Source organism: Asterias rubens, chromosome 1 (genome assembly GCF_902459465.1).
Source record: "Asterias rubens chromosome 1, eAstRub1.3, whole genome shotgun sequence".
NCBI classification, from domain to species: Eukaryota; Metazoa; Echinodermata; class Asteroidea; order Forcipulatida; family Asteriidae; genus Asterias; species Asterias rubens.
The window spans coordinates 4,261,625-4,284,862 of NC_047062.1; the positions used below are offsets into that span (position 1 = coordinate 4,261,625).

At 38.8% G+C, this 23,238-nt stretch overlaps 1 protein-coding gene across 1 annotated transcript; it reads left to right on the forward strand.

Moving 5' to 3' along the window:
- Positions 1–5,935: 5,935 nt before the first annotated feature.
- LOC117294133 (cysteine-rich motor neuron 1 protein-like) lies at positions 5,936–22,542 on the forward strand. The gene is made up of 15 exons (XM_033776600.1): positions 5,936–5,942; positions 6,971–7,261; positions 9,153–9,291; positions 11,120–11,241; positions 12,473–12,790; positions 13,326–13,442; positions 14,446–14,574; positions 15,159–15,434; positions 15,826–16,035; positions 16,600–16,815; positions 18,146–18,370; positions 19,076–19,264; positions 19,669–19,710; positions 20,510–20,584; positions 20,771–22,542. The coding sequence occupies exons 1-15, from the start codon at positions 5,936–5,938 to the stop codon at positions 21,172–21,174; spliced, it is 2,760 nt and encodes a 919-aa protein (XP_033632491.1). The 3' UTR covers positions 21,175–22,542.
- The last annotated feature ends 696 nt before the right edge of the window (positions 22,543–23,238 follow it).

A 23,238-nucleotide genomic window follows, 5' to 3' on the forward strand; every position in this document is an offset into this window, starting at 1 on the left:
CTGTTTCTGTATTTATCATGAATGGCATATTTATGTGGTTTGGATCTGCTGTATGTAGTGATGAGTTGTGTCTGAAGTGTCAACCACAGAAACCACAGACTGAACCACAAACTGAACCCTCCTGACAGATCAAGAATCTGTTAAGTGTCTTGTTCTTCTCAACCCCCCCCCCCCCCCACATACACACACACACTTTCTCCTTCTCGACACCTTTTGGTAAGTGTCAAAGACCAGTTTTCTCACATGGTGTATCCCAACAGATGCATAAAACACAGATCTGTTGAAGTTTGGACTCTATTGGTCATAGAAGTTGCAAAAACACCCTTGTTGCACAAATGTGTGTGCTTTCAGATGCCTAAATAGTAAACAGATATTTTTAAATTTATTGATTTTTATTTTGTTTTTATTTTTTAAATATTTTTTATAAAAGACTTCAGGCCTTAAGCCTCCTAATATTTGAGTAAAACAATCATTTTAACAAGTGGTGGCATTGTTCACCAAAAATCTGGAGTAGTTTTGTCAATGCAGGAAGAATATTCGGTATAATTGTCATACACATACTGAGGCAAGTTTCTGCATGAAATGTTTATGTTTATCAGTTTGATTTTTTTGGGGAAAGAATCCAGTGGTGTAGGGCCCACATTGATATGGTGTTACTTCGCTGTGAAATGTTGTATGTTGTCCAGTGCCGTAAGTCTCATAATAACCCCAAGTCATACTGTCATATGGTAGAGCTTGTGACAAATACCAGGATACCAGGATACCATGATACCATGCTCTTTAAGGTGCTATGACCTGAGGTTAATTGGTTGGTAACACATCATTCCCATTCTGTCTCATATCATATGAGATGCTTGGATCTCCCTAGGCTGAATCTTTGGCCTTTTTTTTTTTATATCCATGGCTTCGGCTTTGGATTCACCTTCAGGCTCCGTTCTTTCTTCTGAAGCCCTGAGCGTGTATACAAAGCATGTTCAAATGTGCTAAGCTAGCCTGAGCCGAATCTGGAGCTGAAGCCATGGTTTCGAAAAGGGCCTTAGTTACTGTGCTTCCATTGCCCGGAGTTTATAGTTTCCAAGATGGTTGTTGTCAACTTGACAATAAATGAAAGCGGCCCTCATCATGTGAGGAGGGGGAAGCCTTCCCAGTGTCTTGGAGACATCCCAATTACCAGCGGACTGAGTACCTAATTGCCACGATGCAGTCCTTGTAGAACATGAAGTGACATGGTTGACAGGGTTTGTGGGGAAGGGGGTGTCAGAACTGATTTAAAGTGAAATTGAGTCTGATTAAGAGGGTATTGTTATTATTGTATGGTATTGAAGGGGGACATTGTGCATTGACTGTGTAGACATCGAAGAGACATATTCTTCAGCACTAATTGACTCTTAAGTTCTGAAATACTCTATTCCCCGTCTAAAAAAAAAAAGAGGTAAAAATCGACACGGAAGAGAGAAGATCTGAGCAGACTTTCAGTGTTATTTTTCCTTTTTTACTTTGATTAAAATGCAATAACTTTTCTTTGTGACTTACAAACTAGTGGGTTAGGTGAATTCAATGGGATTTTTTTCAAAACCCTGGTGTTTAACTGCCTCTCACATTCCCGTCATGCATGAAAAACAAAAAAGGTAATCCTTGATATTTTACCTCACATTGACAGCGAGGGTTCATGAGGGGAAAACAAACTTCAAAGCAAGCAAGAATTCCTTGGTTTACGGGGATATCTGTCCAAGCACCAGGCCGAAGAGTTTTTGACAGGTGGGGAAACCAAATCTGGGGCTATTCACCTACAATCTTCTGGCATCCCTGGCTGGAGCTCAAGTCTGACAATCAAAACCCAACATGGCCGCCCACCCAGGTTCAGACAGGACCTCCGTGAACCCACACCCCCCTGTCTGTATAAACACTGTGACACAACTTGTTACCGATGACACACACAGGTTCTAATTTCTTGGCCCAATGAACGCTTTGTGTGATTGTCAAGTTCAGTTTTTTTAAATTATAAATTTTAAATTTTTTCCCCACTCTGTTTTCTTGGGGGTTGTTGTCTGGCTCAGACAGTGACAACTAGTGTACTCTCAGGAATGGAATGTATGTAATTATATTGTGTAAATAATACATACACATTTTTTTCTTCTAGAAATCTAATCGCACGATAACATGTTTTTGTGAATGCAGAAGCGGACAGTTGTAATGAATGGGGTACATATGGTGCATCTTATGATGTAGTAGGCATTATGTGACTTAACCATGGAGGAAGAAAAAAGCTTGAACTGAACCTAGTTTTCTTTTTGGTACAAGAACACCATGTCTAGTCTGTGGGAAATTTTTAAGCTGATTATAGATGGAAATCAAAGGGGCTATTTATGTCGATTAGTAGACATAAGTCTCTTAGCTTTTTGTTTTTTGGACCAAGCTTCTTTTTTCCTTCTTTCAACAAATACATTATCAAGTTATAAACCATGAGGGAAACTGCCGGGTACCTTTTTAAGTAATTTGGGGTTTGAAACAACCCAAAGTTCAAATTTGTTACAAGTATTGCTAGATTTACCTAATTAGTGCAGTTAGCTAATTACACCCAAATGGTGAAACCCCATCAATGCAAAGTACCCATGTTGCAAGAAAATCACTGTTTTGGTACTTTTTTTTAGTTTTAAAACTGAAATTCACCATTAGTCTTGCAATCCTTCACCACATGTTCATCTTCATTAGCATCCACAATTTGACTGGCCCCTGCGGAATTACAAATGGAAATGTTTTGACTCACATGCCAATGTTTTCACTCACATATGGAGCATGCCAATGTTTTCACTCATATTTGAAGCATGCCAATGTTTTCACTCACATTTGGAGCATGTCAATGTTTTCACTCACATTTGGAGCATGCCAATGTTTTCACTCACATTTGGAGCATGTCAATGTTTTCACTCACATTTGGAGCATTTCAATGTTTTCACTCACATTTGGAGCATGTCAATGTTTTCACTCACATTTGGAGCATGCCAATGTTTTCACTCACATTTGGAGCATGCCAAACATTGGGCCACCGTTCCACTCGCATTTAGCGAGCAGGCAACTGGTTATAGTTGAACTCTGATTATTCAAATGGAACTAGAGTAGCTAAGACTAAGAGATGGGATTTAATATCTGCAGTGTTGAACTTTTTTTCCCTCTTTTTTTCCCCTCCCTTCTCAGGCTTGCAATGAATATTTTTTGTCAGGCCACAAATGCAGTTTGCAGTACTTGCCTATAATGTGCAACTTTCTTGAACCTGTCCTGTACATTACGTACACTATGTAAGGACCACAGAGCAGGGTTCCTTATTAAAACGTCCTCAACTACAATTACATGTGAACTTCATCCCACTGTGACTCTTGGCTTAAATTTCTGGACTACGTTGCACGCCACAGATGCTGGTGCTTTAGAGTATGAAGCACAGTGTACCTCCCGTTGTGGTTAGCTTAAAGGAGTAATCCTGGAGGATTACTGGGGATGTGTTCTTTTCACTGTCACTGCTGTGGTTCACTGGTTACCTCTGTGGGGTCAGAAGTCCCAGGAAGCCCCTTGAGTTCGCTGTAAGGTCAGGGTCAGAGGCTTGGGAAGATTGGGATGGGCATGGGGAGGGGGTCTGGAGATGGTTTGGTTTGGTTGTCATCGTTTTAATAAAAGCCTGTGTGGTTTGATGAGGAGTTGAAGAGAAGGACATCACGTTCATTATCAAATGCCAGTCGCTTCAACAAAGTTGTAACTCGCAGTTTGTGAGACAGAGACCAGGGGGGGGGTGGTCATAATGCTGTCTCGAGTTTCGAGATTTATAAAACTACGTGTCTGTACATAAATTTTCTTTGGTACAGTATAGATGGATGTATGTTTAAATTGGAAAATGTCACAGATCCTTAAACGTATATCATAATAAAATAACTGATCCCTGGCTACACGGGCAGTTTGCGGTTGAATGGCTTCTGACAGGCACCCCCGAACAAAGATATATTGACTAAATAGGGAGACCACCAACATAGGGCTAGATAGCTCAGTTGGTAGAGCGCCGGCACGTTAAACCGGAGGTCGTTGGTTCAAATCCCGCTCTAGTCAATTGTTCTTTTATCCCAAAATCATTTTAAAAATGTACCCAGTCAGTTTCCCTTGTGGTTTATTATTTGATAATAAAATAACTTTTATATAATTGTATGAGATTAAAAAAATAAGGTAACTTTTTCCTCATCCTTAATTGAACACGTACTCCTGTTTTGTTCTGTTCATAAATCAGATCTTGTTTTGTTTGAGCAATCTATTTTTACTCTGACAGCTTCTCAATTTTAAAAACATGTATATAATCTTGTGTATCGGAGTGTATTCTGCACCTTTACAGAAATGAATATTGCATGTCTCTTTAATTAAACACATCCGCCGCTGAAGTCAACAACTTGTCCAGCCTGTCAGTATGTCGGACGAGGCAACGTCTGAATGGGGAAAGACAGTCAATGCTGATGAGTTTGCATCAACAAGGTGCAACGTACTAATAAGAAATCCCTCTTAACTAACGGGCTGTATTTATATCATCGTGAAGATCCAGATTACCAGGGAAATAGATTTTGTTGAATTTTACCCACTCTTATTTATCTTATCACTCAACAACAACCACCCGTTGTGATGTCCAGATTTCCAAGAAATGAGACAGAAGATTGTCTTAAGTTGACAGTTTTTCCCTCAAGGTCTGGAAGCCAAGTGGATAATCCCCTACTTTCCTGTTGTTTTAACTTGATTGATTGTTACTCCTGAACTTTACATAGATGAAGGACACTTGCATTTTGTTCAGCTGTGGTTAGCTGTTTCCAGAACCATCTTCTACTTCTCATATTACTGCTTTCCCGAACACTTGAGAATTCCCTCTTTTCCATCTTGACCGGCGCCTTTGAATGGTTTTAAATGGTTTGAACCAGATTTAGTGCGGCTTTATAAATCTGCTTAGCTGGTGGGTTCAAATCCTAGCGGAGGACACAGAAAGCGCTACAAGTATGAACAGTGGTTTTTGGTTGTCTTGTGATTGCATGTTATTTTTAAACGCCAATTCGGTCAAATTGCTCCATGGAACGCTCCATGGTAAAACCAAACTAAACATTTGTAGGCTCATTTCCAAACCCTTGCAGGACTCACTACATGTGTTTGTCTAGCCATCTTAACTTTTGCATCCCTTTATAACCCCCCCCCCCCCCCTCCCCCTCGTCCTTAGCTCATTGAAAGAACAAACTTTACACTGGCCAGTCCAGACAGGGAAGATAATAATGTGTCATCGCAGGCTGAATGATTCATTCCCTGAGATTAAGATTTGCCTCTATACTCTGGCTGGACTCAAACCAATATTAGTCCTTGTTGATGGGGCTGTACCTTCAGGCTCCCTCTGCTTTTCTGTAAAGTTGACTCTAGCCTAAACCTAAGCCACATGTGATGATACAGTGGTTATTATTCTGCCCAGGTTAGAGGTGGAACTCCCTCCCCTCCTTTGTTGGTGATTTCTGCCCTGGGTGGTTTGTCTCATGGTCTCATCAAAGAATAGCTTTATAGGTTTTTTTATGAGAGTTAAATGGATGGAGCAATAAGTAGGTCTGGAATTTAATTCTAATGTGGGTTAGTCTTAGCCCAAAAGGCTTGTATCTATTCTTTCCCCTCCTCTCTTTTGGAAAATCTCTTCTTCTTTTCATTCATGGGATAAGGCCTTGTCTGGCCCCTACAAGATGCCTCTGCAACGAAGACATTCCAACCCTGGATAACACCTGTTTGCCAGGTGTAAATTAACCCCCAAAATGGGGACAGAGTAGATTCCAGATTTTTTGGGGGGACTTACTTATCAAAGATTTCATTGGACACCTTTGGTAACTGTCTTCTCACAAGGTTGTGTGCTTTCAGATGTCAGTCCCCAGACCTTGGAAGTGTCAACATGGAATGTAAATATCATTTTTTTTTCGGAAACTACCATTTACTATTGGTGTTTTGGGTCCCTAATAACCACATCCTCTCATATCTTACAAACAAAGTGAGTTTTGAACTAATGTTTAAAGGCAGTGGACACTATTAGTAATTACTCAAAATAATTATTAGCACAAAACCTTTCTTGGTGTCAAGTAATGGGGAGAGGTTGATAGTATAAAACATTGTGAGAAACGGCTCCCTCTGTAGTGAAGTAGTTTTCGAGAAAGAAGTAATTTTCCACGAATTTGATTTCGAGACCTTAAGTTTTTTAAGTTTAGAACTTGAGGTCTCGAAATCAACTATCTAAACCCACACATCTTCGTGTGACAAGGGTGTTTTTTCTTTCATTATTATCTCGCAAGTTCGATGACCGATTGAGCTCAAATTTTCACAAGTTTGTTATTTTATGCATAATGTTGAGATACACCAACTGTGAAGGCTAGTCTTTGACAATTACCAATAGTGTCCACTGTATTTAAGCTCTGGTTTGGGCAGATAAAGATAGATTTTAAAATTTTGAGTGGCAATTTTTTTTGTACAGCTTTTAGAAAGTTACAAGCTTCCATTTAAGGTAATGCATGAAGAAGAAAAATTCGTCTATAGATGATCTAACTGAAAAATTTATTATTTTCGGGATGCATCATAATATCACATCCATCCGCCCTGTACAAACAATTTTGCTTTGTATTTTGTGCATCGTCCATGGTAAAGGCCTATTTGTTGTTCTTGGTTTTAAAACAGCTTCATCTGAAAAAAAAAAAATTAAAAATATTTCTTTCAGGGAAAACTATTAACCAGCTATTGACCCCTTGCACGCACGTCACACGCAGCGACTGTTGTACGCCCACCATTTTGGTTGGCAGTTATGTTTACGTGTAAACGCTGCGTCGTCTAAAAATGCGCATGTGCACTTCACTGAAAAACGCCCAGTGACATTGCCCACCAGTATGGCGTATCCAAGAGTATTCTAACTGACGTCATTTGAATTGGGTCAAAAGTTGAGTTCATGAGAGTAACATTTGCAATCGTATCTCTTTCTCTCTTATAGAAAAATTCACGGACTGTTCCCAAGCCCTTTGCAAGATCGTCTTTGACATCGTCTGTCCATCAGATAGCCTTAGGATTCAGCCACGGCCACCACCTGGTGACTGCTGCTTTCAACCAGCGACATGCCGTTGCGATTTTGCATCTTGTCCCGACATGATGTGTGGTGATGAGTACATCAAAGTGACAGTCAGGGTGGCTACCGCCCAGCCAGGAAGTTGCTGTGATCAGTATGAGTGCAAACCTAAAGGTACTATTTCCACCTCCAATTAAATGTTCAAGTTTGTGTCTTAATTGACCTCGATTTTGGGCGGGGGATTTACAACAACTATGGGCATAGGTAGCTCAGCTTTTTACAAGACCACAATTAATAAAGAGAGAAAAATCCCTTTAAAAGGTTTTAAGACACCCCCCCCCCCCCAATCTATCTAGATTCTCTTTATTTAAGTTGGTTTTCTTATGGGAAAAATCAGAAAAATTGTGATTAAATAGCCTGAAAGATCTTCTAAAACTTTGACCATGTGTAATAGGTCAACTCTTGTATTCAATAGTATACTCCTACATAGACTAAATATCACGCCTGTTTACTCTTACCAGCATTCTCCCTCAACGGTGGCTCCCTGGCCAAATATCAGTTATAACACCCGAGGACCAGTCAGAATTCACTCCAAGGGGTCGGACTAATTAACTAGTACAGTGTTGAAAAGCATCCCTTTTATATTGAATTATAACTTGTCCACAGATCCGTCAGCCTTTTCACATTGTGAAAAGGCTGATGGATCTGTGGATGACAAGCTAACTGGTCCTGCTGGCTAGTCACCTAAACCATGGAGGTAGCTGAAACAAGTTAAAACCCTGAACTGACACTCTCCTGAATTCATGGTTTTCTCTTCTTAAAATGCATTCTTGATACTTTTTTTATCTTTCAGGGGGTGGGGGGTTGCCATGTTCTATGTTGTTGCAGCTGTATCTTTTTTGCCTTTCTGTTTGGTGTTTTTAGTTTACCAGTTGTGTACTGTAGTAAAATGCGCCTGAACAATATAGAACATTCTACAAATGTTTTTGACATTGGGGTAAACAGCTTGTTTACTTGTCAAGACGGTGTGTAGAGTTGTAACAACTGGGGCATCACATGTAGGTCGTGGAGTAAAAAGCACCACACCTGAAGCCACTGATCATCAGTACGCTGTCAGTATCAGTCCAAATAACAAGCATCCATCCAATGGGGAGATCTCTAACGCATCCACAAACTGTCACCTGGCGTACATTTCTATAATATCTCACACCAACTGGACCGACTTATAATCGGATAATGCACATATTATCACACGCTAATAATACCCGTTCAAGTACAATGGGTTACCCACGGTGTAGCCAGACTAAATATGGGTTGCTGTATTTGTTGATGTAAGGACATAGTCTCACCGCTTGACTCCATTCATTTGGCTCATGCTGGTTTCAATGTTGTTTTTTCTCTCTTCTCTCTGTGAAATGGAGTCATGTTCCACTCTGATGTTCACAGATAAAACCAGCTGTGTAAACATTGAGTTCATATTCCATATCTCCCTTTTCTGAGCATTTTGTAACTAAAAACATCGGCTATGAATGGTTGATATCGCCGCTCATGTTTGACCTGTGTTTGACCTTCATGTTTCATGACACATCGCGGTGGAAAAACATGTTTTGAAGACAACAATTTTCAACTGAATGTGGGAAAGAATCTAGTGGGGATATTATTGCAAATGGTGATTCAGAATTAGGGATACAGTTTGATATTTGGTCTTTCGGTATTAAATTTGTTATGTTTACCTGAAGGAAAAAGCAAAGAGAATCAAAAACAATGATTTTGTCCTCTTTTTTTTTCTGAATTTGTTTTCTTCTTCAACAAAAAAATTCATCATATGAAAGAGGCATTGAATCAAGAACTAATGCGGGCCGTAATTTTGTGGAGTAATACATGAATACAAAATAGCCAACCGTGTTAGTTCATGAAGTAAAAGGAAAACCACACAAGGGGTGTGAATCAACTGTTTAAACATATTTTCAGCGAAATTCATTTCATAACAAATGCTTTTTAAACTCTGAAGTTTGCGTGTGAAGTTTCTTTGATTCACATAGCAACATTTGTATTTGTCTTTTAGCTCTAGATGTTGGACTAACGTCTGCGTGTGACGGTGTGGTTTGTCCAGACGTGTCAACCGAGCCTTCAGTCTGTCCCCCTGGCACCAAACTCATTCAAGGAGGGCCTACAGAGGATGGGTGCTGCACCATACCAAGCAGGTACAGCATCATTTCTTGACTTGGTGTAGGGAGTTTTTGTGAATTGATTTTGTTTAAGGTGTGATTTTGGTGAAGAAAAACTACAGGTAGTAATAGGCCTTGACCTTCGTTCTTGAAGGGGCACAGCAATTTCCCTCTGGTTAAGGGGCACTTCTATAAGGAAAATGCAAGTTTGCATTGGAACTTTACAAAGGGGCACCACAGCATAAGCACAGGGCACCATGGCAATTTCTGTGTGTGTCCGTGGTTATTTCAAGGCCTGTGTAGTAATAGCAAAGGTACAACCATGGTACAAACTCTTCTGGGAGAAGTGTTGGATCTGAGAAGATCCAGGGATTGTTTTTATTGTTTAGTCGAGACCGTTTGCTGCCGAAGGTTGATCACTTTTTAAATCCCCCCCTTCCCTTTCTAAAAGCAGGTATTTAACACACTGACTCAAAATGGGTCATGTTGTAAAGACCAAACCCATCTCAAACTTGTAAAAAGAAATTTAAGATTGATTTTTTTTTGTTTTTTACCAAAAATATTTATTGGTGGAAATTTAATTTGATTATGGAGACAACAAGTTAACAAGTTTTTAGAGAACACTAGTTTTAGTTTTAGCTTTGTCTTAGGCATAGTTTAAATGCCATGAACTGGAAAATTGTCGTATTTACTGAAACAAAGTTTAATATAACATCGCTTTCATATACATGTATACGGCATAATTTCAGTCAACTTTTGTTGTTGTTGAAAAAAAGGAATCAAGGAAGCCCCACTTGAGACCCATGTCACAGTCTTGATTTATTGTGGAAATCATATACACCCAACGTGTTTATCTCTGCAAGGTTATCTAACATGTTGAGATGTTTTGGTATCAGTGTAAAAGGTTAACAAACCTCGTTCATTCATCTTCCCTTCTCTAAACAAACAATTCATATCCTGGCGAACCTTGCCTGTCATTTCTACTTTCGGTTTGTATAATCCTAGTTAAGCTTCGTAAGTACAGCTTAAGTACTGCATTTCCCACACAAAGTAGCAGACAGTTTTTGTTCCAGTTACAAAAGGGGATCTCAATTATTATTCTCTCCAGATAGCAACTCTGGCTAACATTTTAAAGAAAAGGAAAGTCCAATATTGTTAAATAAATTTGTGTTTTTGGGGGGGATTTTTTTGTTGTAATTTTTTCCCCTTTTATTATACTGTGGGCTTCATTTATAGCTACATGTATCACTATTTTTATTTTTATTTTTTTTACCTCAGTTAAACATCATTCATAAATACCCCAGACAGTTTCGCTACTCATATTGGTAGAGAGCGCGTCACGTGGGGGTGTTTAAACGGTTGATAATGACCAGCTGGAGCTGTATATAACCAGCTGGTTGGGTGTGGGTGTTGGGTGTGCGCGTTCGGCAATATTATCAAGCGAAAACGCGCAATTCATAGCTATTAGTGACAGCGCGTAATCTATTTCCAGAAGTCTTTTATTCATATCTGAAAGCATGCATATTTTTTCAACAAGGGTGTTTTTTTCATTCATCAGTTTCTTGCAACTTTGATGACCAATTGGGCCCAAATTTCCACAGGCTTGTTGTTTTATGCTTATGTTGGGATACAATTTAAAACAATTTAACGGTTGAACAAAACCTAAAAGATACTACTGTGCCTTTAAATATCCCAACCTAGTTTACTTGCTGGAAAAAACCCACACCCTAGTAGGACAAGGGGGGTGGGGGAGTCAGTCTTATGTTGTACACAATGTGCTACTTTTGTTCACATACACATATGGAGCAGATGTTGTGTCTTGTTTAATTCCTGACCTTTTTTTATTTGTGTGTTTCCCCCTCAGGTGCGAATGTGCACCAGAAAGCTGTGAGGTGCCAACTTGCTGGCCTGCCTTCTCCCCAAAGCGCATTGCCATGGCAACGCAGGAAATGGGCCATTGCTGTGACATGTATGATTGTGTGGCAGGTATGTTTTATATAATGTGCGTGTATAACCTTTTCCCTTTTTTTCACAGTGAAGCACTTCATGTGTAGTGATAGCTTATTTGTCAGTGAGTGTAAGGTTGCTGAAAATTATTATGGTACTTTAAACAAGTTATTTTCATAATCCCTCTTTACGACTGCTTAATTAAAGTAAAGTAACACAAACAATGTCTGTATATAGTAAAATCCTCAACTGTTTGCAAATATTGTAGGAGTATATTTTTGTAATGTAAAGTTTTTTATTTGGTGTTACCCATACACGGATGTGTGTAAAGCACTGTTCAGAGCACTTCACAAGTTCTGTGAACAAATTATAGGATTCAAACTGCCTCTAGCTTCCAGGCAATCTGTGTGGTCTTGTTGCGCTAGAATGGCAAAGGTTGTGGGTTTGAATTCCACGCGAGTCATATGCCTGTGGATTTCTTTTACAGAACTCTGGAAAGTACAGTTCATGGGTACAGGTAAATAAAATCAAATAAGCTTTCTATTCCCGATGCACTTAAGGGCAGTGGACACTATTGGTAATTGTCAAAGACTAGCCTTCACAGTTGGTGTATCTCAACATATGCATAAAATAACTAACCTGTGAAAATTTGAGCTCAATCGGTCATCAAAGTTGGGAGATAATAATGAAAGAAGAACACACCCTTGTCACACGAAGTTGTGTGCGTTTAGATGGTTGATTTTGAGACCTCAAGTTCTAAATCTGAGGTCTCGAAATCAAATTCGTTGAAAATTACTTCTTTCTCGAAAATTATGGCACTTCAGAGGGAGCCGTTTCTCACAATGTTTTATACCATCAACCTATCCCCAGTACTCGTCACCAAGAAAGGTTTTATGCTTATAATTATTTTTAGTAATTACTGCCTTTAAAAAGAAAACAGGCTGTTATTGTTTGTGATAAGCAACCACTATTAGTACATAGACTGTGCCAATCATGGTATTTGTGAAAGTGTCAAAATAGTATTGTTTCGTAACCAGTTTCTTGAATGTTATGATCTCAGTACTCTCAGTCAGCTGCTCAGATCGTTCTGACAATCCTTTGTTTAATAATTTGTCAGGATGGTCTAGGGGTTGTCCATGAGTGTCAGGGTTTAAGGTACCATTTATTGAAAATGTAATGTATTTTTATCTGTTTTTTGTTTTTGTTTTTTTGAGGTTTTGTTGAAATAAATGAATAAATAAATAAATAAATATTCTTTATTTCTACACAGTTGAAATAATTCCCAATTGTATTCACGAGGACATGTTGTACATGGAGGGTGCTACATGGAGTGTCGGTAACTGCAGACATTGTACATGTCATGACAACCAAGGTCTGTGTGAGATCACCCAATCCTGCTACGCTGAAGAGAGTCTCAAGATGTGCTACCTCTTCTTGGGATCGCGGCGGCCGGGGGAGGAGTGGCAAGAGGACGACTGTACGACCTGTGTCTGCCAAGACGGCGAAGTGAGGTGCCATACGGCGAGCTGCATCACCAATTGTCTGAATCCAAGGAGAATGGAAGGAGTCTGCTGTCCTGTTTGTGAGGGTAGGCTTTATGCAGTAGAGTTCTTAACATCTTAAGCCCCTCTTCACACTACTCTATTCACCGGGTGCATCCTCAGGGAATAACGAATGGCCCTTTCCCACTTGGATCGTTTTACCCATAAAATTTACCTCGGCAAATTAAATGGGCATACACCAGGATTTAAGTAGCCACCCCTGCTCTGGAGTAGGGGTAAGCGGTATAACCCTGGGGGTATTCTTCAAGTGTGCAACCGGAACCTTGTAAAATACGGACCTAGTAGGCGGGGACAGTGTGAACGTGCGCCGGGCTATAAGTGTTTACAAAGTCTGTGTATATTTAGAGGAAAGGTTACTTGAAAGCGAAATTTATTCTAGAACTTTGCTGAATATAACAAACACATTTTAAAGGAAACGTTATTATTCTGAGTGTTGTATTATTCCTAAGTTTATAATTTTCCTTATTTAAAATTATTGAAAAAGATTTAAACAAACAAAATTAAAAATCCACCTTATTTGCTAGCATTGCTTATTCCTACTGTTCCTATTTATTTTTTCAGAGCCAACGTTTGTTACCATAGCACCAGTGGATTGTCCGGAGACAAAGTGCTTGCTGCCGTGTGTCCATGGCTACATTTATGACAGTCGGGGCTGCATGACGTGTGAATGTATCGCTGGTATGTATGTCATCATACAAGAATCACCAACACATCATCCATTTATATATATTTTTGAAAGAACATTTTAAGACAAGTAAACGATATGGGTTGATTTTAGAAAGGTCTAAGATTGTTCTTAAGATGTGTATTAATCTTAATCACTTAGCAGTGTGATGTCACAATACAAATCACTGTGGTAATATTGACAACTCAACTTAAAGGAACACGTTGCCTTGGATCGGTCAGGTTGGTCTTTCAAAAAGCGTTTGTCACCGTTTGTTATAGAATGCGTATGATTAGAAAGATAATTTAAAAGTAGAATATAATGATCCACACAAGTGCCACTCGAAATTGCGTGGTTTTCCTTTTACCTCGTCGACTAACACGGTCGGCCATTTATGGGAGTCAATCGTTATGGCCGGCCGTTTAGTTCGCAAATATAGTAAAACCCTGCAATTTTGAGGCAAATTTGTGTGGATCATTGTATTCTACTTTTAAAATATCTTTCTAACTATATGCATTTTATAACAAACAGTTTCAAACGCTTTTCAAAGACCAACTCGACGGATGCAAGGCAACGTGTTCCTTTAAAGGGTTTTGATACCTGTAGATCAAGTTTTTGGCCATGACATGAATCCCTACTCACTGTGAAGGAAGATGTATGTAACACAATTTACCTGTAGAAGTTTCAGCTTCATTGAAAATCAAAAAACAATGTTTCCAGAAGAGTCGCGTAAATCCGTTGTACATGCTTAAATAATTTTTGACTCCTGAGACGAAAATTATTTTTGTGAAATTGTTTTACTCATTTCTCAGAGACTACAGCACCTCAGCAAGCAATGTTTTAATGGAAGCCTTTTTTCCATTAATATCTTTATGAAACTGTGTAAGTTTAATGTAAATCTGTGTACCAATTAAACCCTTTTTGAAAGATGAATATAGGCCTAAGTGCTTTGTAAAATTGAGCCCTGATGTTATTTCAGACGATGCTTGATGTTTTGTTTGATGTTTTCCATCATAGGTACACCTGGTATTCTGACAACCGTTACACCACCAACCATAGTTTGCCCAGCATTAGACTGTGCTCTGGTGTGTCCAATGGCCCTCAAAATGGACACCAATGGTTGCAGAGTTTGTGAATGTGACAAGGGTAAGATTTACAATCTTTTGTCCCAAGCTCTGGGCCCAGTTTCAGAGAATAACTCAAGCAGAAAACAAATCTTCTTCTTTTGTGTTTATTTCAATTAAAACGATATTTATCGAGGGTGACCCATCCAACACAGCTGATCACTTGGGGCCCTCACATTGTCCAAAAGATAAATTAGTACAAAAAGTGACAAGACTTGGCAGAAGGCTTGTAAAAGGGAAAAATTACTGAAACTTTACAATAGGTGTAATATGTAAGTACAAATGAACGAATTAAAAGGCATTAACAGCCAACCACACAAAAAAACAAGATTAAAAATTCTAATAAAAAATGAGCAGGATACCATTTTCCCAGATGTTATGAACATTTGCCTGATAACCTTCTGTTATAAGTGTTAAGCTAAATTTTGTTGTGTTTAGTATAAATTTATACTGTAGCTACTTATGAATTCATATTTGTAAAACATCAAAGGAAGTTAACATTTTAAGAGCCGTTGAACAAATTTATTTGTAGAACTTTGTTTGTAAATTGGCATCAAACGCAACAAAAGAAACCAACAGTCAAGTTTGTTTCCTTCTTCTTGACAGATTCTTGTCGAGACGTGACATCATCATGTCCAAAGGTTTGTCCCTGGGGTTATCGGACAGACGACAGGGGCTGCAGTATCTGCAAATGCCAACGCAAGCAGGCATGCCCAGAGACGGAGACCTGTGATAAGACGTGTCTATACGGATACCAGACTGGACGCAACGGGTGTATGCGCTGTAAATGTCAGAACTGCCCCGCCCTGTTGGACTGTAGCAAACAGTGCACACATGGACTGGAGAGAGATGACAGAGGATGCGAGATCTGTAAATGCAAAGGTAGTGATTGTTGATTATTGAAAAGTGCTGATCGATTATTGACTACTGCTTATTAATTATTGCTTACTGCTTATTATTTATTGCTTACTGCTTATTGATATGATGTTCTTAATTACTTATTTTTGCAGTTGTTTGCGGAGATTGTAACAAATCAGTGCATTTCGATTGGGTAAAGATGAAAAACAGAAAAACAAATTTACACATGAGTCAATTTACAGGCAACCAGTTCCAGGCAATCTCCAAGAAAAAAAATGTTCTTGTGTGTTACACTGGTTGGCCCCAAGCTTCCTCAGTCATCAGGACTTGAATTTGATACTTTAAAGTGTTTAGCCATGACTCCCAACCAAGGCGTCTAAAATAAATGTGTTTATCAAATCTGTTGACACCATAGGTGCCGCTCTGCCCACTCTCCGACCAGTGACATTGGGATCCTGCCTGACATTGGATGGCCGTATCCATGATGACAGCGAAATATGGCACGACGGTTGCCGGGAGTGTTTCTGTCACAATGGCAAAGAGATGTGTTCCTTGATATCATGCCCTGTGCCTGAATGTGTACAACCTACCATCAAGCAGGGTGAATGCTGTCCCACATGTCCAGGTAAATATTACGTTTTCAAACTGAGCAGAAGTCACTGTTGACGTGTTGTTCAATTTCTTATCCCCTGTCAGATTTTATTACAGTTGCAAATGCAATGCTATCTTTGCATAGTTAAAGGCACTTGACACTAATGGTAATTACTCAAAGTAATTGGTAACGAGCAATGGAGAGCTGGTGAGAGTATAAAACAATTAAGAGAAAAGGCTCCGTATGAAGTAACGTAATTTTTGAGAAAGAGGTAATTTCTCACTCAAATATTAAAAGACTTCCGGCCTGAAGCCCTTTTCAGAGCAACAAGGGAGTTTTTTTCTTTCACTATTCTCTTGCAACTTCGATGAAAAATTGAGTCAAAATTTTCACAGATTTGTTATTTTATGCATATATTGCGATACACCAAGTGAGCACACTGGTCTTCGACAATAACCAATGTCCTCCAGTGCCTTTAGGTGAAAAACTTTCAGTACTTAGTCTTGCGTAAAATGTTAAGCCTTTTTCTGTGATACCCTTGCTGTTCAGCCACTACAAAATTCACAATTTGGGGGTAATTTTTATTTTTCTGTTCAGGGTCCGTAGCCGTCATTCCAGACCACACAGTAAATCACAAAGTGTGTCAATCAGTGCGAGGGGAATACTACATTGATGGGGAAACGTGGAACGCAGACTCCTGTACGGTGTGTGTTTGTCACGATAGTCGTGTCCTCTGCTCCACGCTGACGTGTCCTCCATTGCCCTGCAACCAGCCTGTCATTGGGGAGGCAGGATGCTGTCCGGTCTGCCCAGGTGAGAGAGAAAAAGCTCCTTTTTGTTTCCATTGCAGGCATTCATGTTTTATTGGTCACTGGTATGGGTTTTTCTGAAGGGTGTCTGAACTTCAAGTACTTGGGTGGATTTCACAAAGAGTTAGGACTAGTCTTATCTCGATTTAGGATGAGTTACTCATCCTAACTTAGGACTAGCCTTAGGTTTTTCATATCTCCTAGGACTAGTCCTAAGTTAGGACTATTTTTTTTTCCAGTGATGGTCGAGCTTCCTGTGCTTCTATATACATTTTTGATGTGCTATTTTTCTTATATAACTTGTACTTTCTATCATTGTAAATTGTTTGCTATATTGATGGTTTACAAATATTTCCTTGACTGAAACTTTTTTCTGACTTTAAATTATTGATACAGTGTCGCTCTTTTGCCACCTTTGTGTTTTTTTTGTATACCTTTTTTGGTGTGCCATTTGTCTTTTTATATATAACTTGTATTTTGATCATTGTAAATTGTTTGCTGTATTGTTTGTTTACTAACATTTCCTTGATTGAAACCGTACAATGTTTTTGTCACTTTATATTATTGACACAATATGACGTTCTTTTTCCATTTTTATTGGTCTTTTACGCTGATGGTTGCGAGCTTCCTGTGCTTTGAAGTATATTTTTGATGTGCTTTTCGTCTTATATAACTTGTGTTGATTCACTGTGTATGGTTTGCTGTTTTGTTGGTTTAGTATCAATGCTTTTGACTTCATTAGTTGGTGTTGTTTAAATCCTGCTCATTACTACTACTATTATTATTTTCAATTGCTAACACATCCAAGTCATAAATCATTCTGAAATAACTGATATAGTCCTAGGCCTAATTTATAACTGCTTAACCATGGAATTCAACCCTTATGGCACCCTGTGAAGCTCATGATTCCATTGGCTGGCTACAAAAGGGTTAGAAGGGGAGATTTGGGTGGTAATGAGTGCCATGAAATTAAGCCATGACGCCTTCATGGATCCCAACTCAAAGTTTACCATTTTATTATCCATATCAAGTAGAATTATCATATTAGCTGCGTTCTATTGCAATATGAATAATAACAAATGATATGTCTGCATTACATAGCTAAACTGCTCTAGTATACTTTATTGTAATGTTTTGCTCTGGGCAGAGCTGCATGTTTTATCTCAACAATTTTTCTAGTTACAACATGTATTAAATGTGGTTTTTACCCTTAACAATGTGTGTCAGCACTGTATACTCGGTAGGCCTACTTTCCATAGGAAATGTTATAGATTCCATTAGTAACACTTTCACAAAAGGTATTGTCAACGTATACCACTTTCTTAACACTACAGAGAACACTCTGAATGGCTCAGTGACCCCAGACGACATCCGACCACCAAGCAGCTGCCAGATGGTCAGCGGAGTTTTCTTTGAGTCTGGAGCCTCGTGGAAGGAAGATGACTGTACAAGCTGCACCTGCCAAGATGGTGAGATCACCTGCTACTCACAGGTCTGCACGCCGGTGGACTGCAGGGTACCAGTGCTGAAGAAGGGACAGTGTTGCCCTGCGTGTATGGGTAGGTTGACGTTAGCCATTATTGATAGTCTTGGCAATCTTAAATCTTTATATCTCTTTGTTTGTTTTATACACAAGATTGAGGATGAGTCTTGAAGATTAGCCAAGTACAGTGATCAAAATGGAAATTATTAGAGACTGAATTTGTGCCCTTTTCGAAACCATGGCCTGGTCTAAAGGGCAGTGGCATGGGCTGCGGTTTGGGCTTGGGCTGTAGTTTGGCGTTGGTCTGCAAATCGGGCCTTGGGCTGGTCTTAGGCTTGGGTTGTGGTTTGGGCTGCAGCTCATACCTAGGGCTGCGGCTTGGGCTGGAGCTAAGGCTGGTGTGGCTTGAGTTCGGGCTGTGACTTGGGCTCGGGATGACTGCCTGGGCTTGGGCTGGAGAAGGGGCTTGGGTTTCGGCTACGGCTACGTCTTAGGTTCTATCAGTTATTTTAAAAAAATGGGTGATTTTGGTACAGCTTTACAGAGTCTAAGTCAGAGCCCAAGCCATAAGCCAAAAGAGCTGAATTTTCAAAAGGGCTTTATAACCAGCATTTCTTTGATGAGTTATTTGCATGAGTGTCATCAGTAAACGGGGTTTCTTCATATACCACATTGGTTTCATTAAGGCTATTCTTTTAAGCATAAATTGCGCTTTCAACTAAAATTGTTTCTCACATAATTGGATTCTCAAAAAATTAAGATGTTCGTTTCTACCACTCAGGACCAGCTCCAGTCTCGTACTGTGAATTTGATGGAGTGACGTACTCGGATGGGGAGACCTGGAATCTAGACCAGTGCATTCACTGTATGTGTGAGAACGGCAGGACGGGATGCGTGGTACCAGACTGTCCCGATACGAGCTGCAGTAATTCTGTCATATTGCCGGGCGAATGTTGCCCTCGCTGTCCAAGTAAGTCCTTCACTTGCTCAGTTGATTTTTATTTATCAGTGAAGTCTTGTTTGATATATAAATCGTACGACTCTTTTTATCATTGATGTTCACATAGTTTTCAAAAGTTTGTTTTCCTCCAACATTTAACTAATATAACAGAATTGGGTTTGATTTATTTTTTTAAATTTTTTTTGGGGGGGGGGGGGCTGGCTAGCCACTGATCCAGTGGACTGATAGATAATTTATTGCAATTATTTTCATTCTGAAAAACTCTAGTTGTGACTGAGAAATTAAGAATGTGTTCAATTATTTAAGTAGGTTTTCAATTATTTTCATTCTGAAAATAAAATAGAAATTTGCTTTTACTCTATAGTTATGAATTAGAAATTAAGTATGTATGTCTGATTTCATTTTAATCGTAGATGAAACTCCCAGAGGAACCGAGGAACCTGTTCAGAATAACGGTAAGTCCAGATGTTCAGGGCATTCACTCAGTGAATTTCAAAATTCTCTTTGCTCTCCATTAAAGGGAAGGTAATAAAATAATGAAAGACTTCGAGCTAGAAGTCTTTTACTCCTATCTGAAATCACACAAATTCCTCCAACAAGGGTGTTTTTTTCTCTCATCATTTTCTCGCAAATTCGATTTGAGTTGAGCCCAAATTTGCACAGACTTGTTATTTTATGCTTATGATGGGATACACCAAGTGAGAACACTTGTCTTTGACAATTAAAAAAGGTGTACCTTCCCTTTAATGTCTTGCACACAATAGTAAAGACTTCACAGACATTCCTACAAGTTTATTGCTCGACTCTGATCCATCAAGGTGGTAACTACTCCATTGTGACAGTATCTTCTTCCATTTATTTATTTTAATGTAGCCATAATTCACAAAAACATAATCAGATTGACAGTACATGTACAGCATTAATATTTTACAAGTTAATCAAATAGTGAACATTAGCCATATGACAACTTGTGAAAAAAAAAACCCAAGTTACTCTGTTACATACACAATTACATACAGTATTTTATCATGCAATTCCAGAATGAGGTTTTAGTTTTCTAGTAAATGCATCAATGCAAAGGTCAATGTGTTCAAATCCCACTTGAGTGATTTGCCTGTGGATTTTTCCACTGTACTTTGGAAAATATTGAACATACAGTGCTTAAAACACTGCAGGGCAGTGTAAAGGTAAAAACGAATTAAACTCTTTAAGTTCTCAATTTAATTTGGTATTGATTTTTTTTTATCTTTACAGAAATACTTCCAACAATGGCAGACACACGACCCAAAACCCAAATATCAAACCATTTGCCAAACGGATATGACATTGGTAAGTTCATAATGTGGAATCAATTTTCAAAGGAATTTTGTGTTCTTTGGGACTAAGCTCTTTCAGTTGTTTTTTCTTTGCTGAAAGGCAGCAATGATTAATTCTTGCATTTTTAATTTTGCCAAAGTTGTTGTGATCAGATAATCTACCTAGTACTTAAATATCTTCTCTGGGTTGACTTTGTAGATACAGATTCCAAAACAACTCTCGGTGGCAACGACTTATCCTCAACTCCGTCTAAACCATTCCCCGTCCTGGCGGTCATCTTCTCCATCCTCGCTGTAATTCTTGCCATCTGTATCGTTCTAATCATGCTCCTCTACGTCACAAGATGGCGACACCGCCTCCTCTATCAGGTCACCAAGAAAGGAGCCCCGCCCCCAAAGGTCATCACCACGGCGGCGACCATCAAGACCAAGAACCTTGATATTAAGAACAGTAACCGAGACTCGGTCCGCGACTCAATGCGGGATTCCATCAGAGATTCGGCCATTTTTAAGGAAAACAATGTGCCGCGGAGCAATCTGGAGTTGGGCACGGACGTCAAACGATTAGGTGATTACACAATAGGTAAACCGGTACCCGTTTGATAAGTACCGGGAAATTTTTTAACTTGTGGACTATCATTCTTTTGTAGTTTAAAGAAAGAAAAAAAAAAAAAGTTGACAGAGTTTATTTTGCATTTTGGGGTACTTCTTCTAGGGAGAGGGATATTCTTTTATTTTCCAGTAGAATTGTTTTCAGTTAATAATTTGAGAAATCCTAAGCGCACATAAGTATGGTTCAATTCAAGCAAACAAATGAAGATAATGTATTGAAAGCCTTTTGAATTGGAATTTACTTGCAGTTTAAACTATAAAATATGCAATTATTTACCTATCAATACAAGTTTGTTCAAAATTTATAGAAAGCTTACAATATATAAACTAAAATTGGGGTTGAAATCCAGACCCCTAGAAGAGGACAACTTTGTGGCATAGAAATATGAACAATGCCGTTAGTTGTGCGCAGCAATACAAAATGACGATTAGGTGATTTGTTGCTGGTTGCAACACTACTAAAGATGGTGAAAGTCTGCACAGAATCAGTTCACATCCCAAATACCAATGAATTTGGACAGCTGCAGTGAAAACATACCAGGGCTAAATGGCCAGGGATATGCATTGTCACGGTGTGTGCATTGTTATTCAGTGTTTTGCTGTGTGTCATGAAAGCACACTACCAGGCTGGATGATCTACATTTTGAGGGATTAATACAAACAAATAATAACTTGCAACAAACTCATAAAGATATTATGTATTATTATTTATTAATTTCATACATTCAGCCCCCAGAAGGTTTGTAAAAAAAATACCACTTTGTGTACTTTTAAAAGACATCCTAAATACTTGCATAAATGTCAAAGCTTTCATTGAGAAAATATTTCTCTTTTTGGAACACTTGGTCATTTCTTGGAAGTTTTTAACATTAATCCTTCTAATAAGCCACAGATGTGTTTCCATTAGAACAATCCGTACAAAAATCAAATTGAACTTTTCTCTGTTTAATGTTTGAGTGTAGTGGTAGGGTCTTAACTGGCAGTAGGGTTGAGACTATTGCCGTACATCTGTTGTATCTCTGTTCCCACTATGCAGTCGTTTCAGTTACCTTGACATGATGTCTGTAAGCCATGCCACATCGTTTCCTTCAATCCAGGGCATATTCTGGCAGACGAAACACTAAACTGGTCATGTGAAGAACTTTACTGTGGGTGTCATAGTAAAAACAAGAATTGTGAAATAACCAGCCGAACAAGTTTTGAGATGTGCCCTCTAAATTTCATCATATCAGAATATTCATACAACTGCATATACAGCTTTCATGTTGGGGTCAATTCAAAAAGAGAGTCCTAACTAGTGCTATGACTCTTTAGCAGTTATTAAAAACTTAAGGCTAGCCCTAAGTTAGGACAAGATCCCAACTCGAGATAAGACTAGTCTTAACTCCAGGGCCCAATTTCATAGAGCTGCTTAAGCAAAAAATGTTGCTTAAGCAAAAAAATCTTTGCTTTGTAAAATCAGATTACCGGCTAAGATTCCACTCAATTGTTTTGCTAAGTAAACAACAGCTAAATATTAATCACAAGCAATGTACATGGCATGAGATTTTTGCCAGTAACATGTGTAAAATGAGCAAGCTATTTTCGTGCTTGAGCAAATTTCTTTGCTTAAGCAGCTCTATGAAATTGGGCACAGGCTATGTGATGTCACGGGTTCCTTGGACTATAGTGAATCAGAATTCTTAATTTCAAGGTGTAAGTCAGTGTGACAATATCTGATGAGAAGTAAATATAATGTAGCCTCCCAGAAAGACTGCTTGGGTCAAACGTTTTTTTTTTTTTTGCAAGAAATAAATACATGAGAAGAGACATGACCGGTTTTTTTCTGGGCACCACATTTTGGGCAAAGAGTGTGAACTGTGAGTTAAGGTCAGTGTTAACGAGCAAGGTGACTGATGTTACGACGCTATTTCCAAAAGCAATAAACCAAAGAGAGATTGTGATTGCTATAATCACAATGGGGGATATTATAACCTTAAATTCAATTATTCGATTTGATATCAGGATTTGTTTTGCCTCGTTTTTTTCTTCCATCTCATTTCCATTAAATCTGTG

Coding starts and splice junctions, on each gene's coding strand:
- LOC117294133 (XM_033776600.1), top strand. Junction 7,262..9,152: donor GTATGAGTGCAAACCTAAAG/GTACTATTTCCA, acceptor TTTGTCTTTTAG/CTCTAGATGTTGGACTAACG. Junction 11,242..12,472: donor CATGTATGATTGTGTGGCAG/GTATGTTTTATA, acceptor ATTTCTACACAG/TTGAAATAATTCCCAATTGT.